The sequence below is a fragment of the Manacus vitellinus genome, unplaced genomic scaffold, assembly GCF_001715985.3.
Source record: "Manacus vitellinus isolate BGI_N305 unplaced genomic scaffold, ASM171598v3 scaffold_75_pilon, whole genome shotgun sequence".
Taxonomy (NCBI): Eukaryota; Metazoa; Chordata; class Aves; order Passeriformes; family Pipridae; genus Manacus; species Manacus vitellinus.
Window position 1 is genome coordinate 226,087 of NW_021940789.1, and position 2,079 is coordinate 228,165.

At 50.4% G+C, this 2,079-nt stretch overlaps 1 protein-coding gene across 1 annotated transcript in view; it reads right to left on the reverse strand.

The window, feature by feature from the left end:
- The window catches only part of LAPTM5 (lysosomal protein transmembrane 5), a 25,257-nt gene extending 24,750 nt beyond the window's left edge, over positions 1-507 (reverse strand). The window contains exon 1 of the mRNA XM_018084736.2: positions 259-507. Coding sequence (XP_017940225.1) covers positions 259-345 — 87 coding nt within the window. The 5' untranslated portion in view covers positions 346-507. The remainder of the gene's footprint in view (positions 1-258) is intronic.
- Positions 508-2,079: the final 1,572 nt, after the last annotated feature.

The following is a 2,079-nucleotide window of genomic DNA, read 5'->3' on the forward strand; positions in this document are numbered from 1 at the left end:
TGAGCAGGGGAAAACCAGGAAGCACAGTGACTTTCCATGGGCTCCAATTGGTAGAGCCAGGCAAAAATAGTTAAAAACCTCTCCCAGTCCAGGAAAATTCATCCACTCTCCCTCCTTTTCCCCACCACCTTCTCCTCTTTTGTCCATCCCTCCTAAATAATCGGGTTTCCTCTTTTGGCAACACGGAAAATTCGAGGGGCAGGAAACCTCGGGGAGAGATTCCACCTCCCTGTGCCCTCTCCCAGCCCCACAACTCACCATGTGGAAGATCCCCAGGGCCACTGTGGCTGTCTTGATGCTGAAGAAGCAGCACTTGGGGGGCTCGGGGGGTGTCTGGGGGGTCATTTTGGGAGTTAACGAGGCCGAATTTGCAGCCACCACCCCGCAGGAGAGTGAAGGGAGCACTGCAGCCCGACTTCCTTCCTGCCCTCTGAATGTGTGAAGTCATCTACAAAGTCACATGAGGGCTTTTTTGGTTTCTCAGTGATAAAGAAAGCAAAATTCTCTCGTTGCTTTTTCATCAGGACCTTTCCCCCCGAGGAGGACCAACCCTTCTGGGGCAGGTGGTGTCCAGCAGAGGAGGTGTCAGGGAGAGGAGGGCGAAGATTTGCCCGGCAAAAATCATCAGAAACAAAAGCAGGGGGCCAAGAATTTCACCTTCAGCCTGACCTGCTGTTGTTGCAAGGAAACATCCGAGTTCCTCGCTCTGCAGCAGCTTGTTCCCTGCCAGCTGAGTCCCAGAGCCTTGGAAGGGCTCCTGGGAGCTGCTGCTTGAGCAGCCCTGGGCTCTGGGAGGAGAGGACACTGGAGGGTTGTTGGCTGCAGCTTTGCTCCCAGTTCCCAAGGTCATTTCTGTCCAGCAGCTCCTGGAAAGGACCAGCAACACTGGGATGTGAGCCTGGTGAGCTCACTGGGCAGGACCTCGGGGTGTCCCTCTGCCTGAACTCACTCAACTGTGCTCTTCATCTCAGATTTATTACCATTCTCATTAAAAACCCATCTTTTCTCTTTTCCCTCTCCTCTCCTCACCTCTCCTCTCTGAACCTCTCCTCTCTGAACCTCTCCAAGTCCATGGTTTCGATTCCAAATTTCCCTGCAAACCCAGCTGAGCCCATGGAACCAAACCTCTGCTCTCCTGCTGCACAGCTTCTCTCCCAGGAGCCTCTGCAGAGTGTGCAGGGATCATTATCCCATTTTTACAGCTGGAAAACTGGGGAAAATGTGTGCAGAAAGGAAGCAGGGAACAGGCATGCCTGGGCAAGCCCAGGAAATACAAATCTGGGGGAATCATGCAATGCAAAGCTCATAATAACTGTAATAAAGTCCTTTCAATGGCTGTATGTTTTTTTCCATCCCTGAAACCCTTCCGATTGTGATCCTTGTTCCTTCACACCAATTCGTGGCCACAGCACTGCCCAAGGAGAAGGGAATCCCACTGCCCTGGGAAGGGATCCTGTGCCTGAGGATTCCCAGGCTGCTGTTTCTGAGGAGAGGTTTCACTGAAAGGAACACCCTGACGTTTATAGACACTGAAATTAAAGGTGGCGTCGCTGAAAGCAGTTTTTTAACAATGCACTTTCCACTTGTCTGGCTTCTGAGCAGCTCCAGGTCTCAAGGATCCATTTCTGTGGAAGGATGTTTGGTCTCACTCCTCCCCAGTAGGATTTTTTTTTACAGATTCTGCCTCTTTTTTAAGATGGGAAATAAAAAATGACTTGTCCAGAGGATTGTTATGGGTCTCCCGTTACAAGCAACCTCCTGCAGCTTCCTGAATTCACAGGCAAAGGCAAATCCATGGCAGCAGCTGGGAAATGCTCCTTCCAGAGGGCTTTTGTTTATTGACAGAGGTAAAGATTTTGTCAGGCAACGTCCTAGTGCTGGAGGGTTTGGGCTGCAGCCCACAAATGTGATCTCCTCTTTGTTTTAAAGCCTTATCTTTGTATCAATCTCCTTTTAAGCATGACAGGAAATATTTGCAAGGTTCTTTAACCACTGAGGGGTTTTTTCCTGCTTTGCTTCAAGTGTCTGTCGTTGCAGGGCTGTGGTGCACTGTTTGCTTGGGGTTTTTTGTTTCAAGCA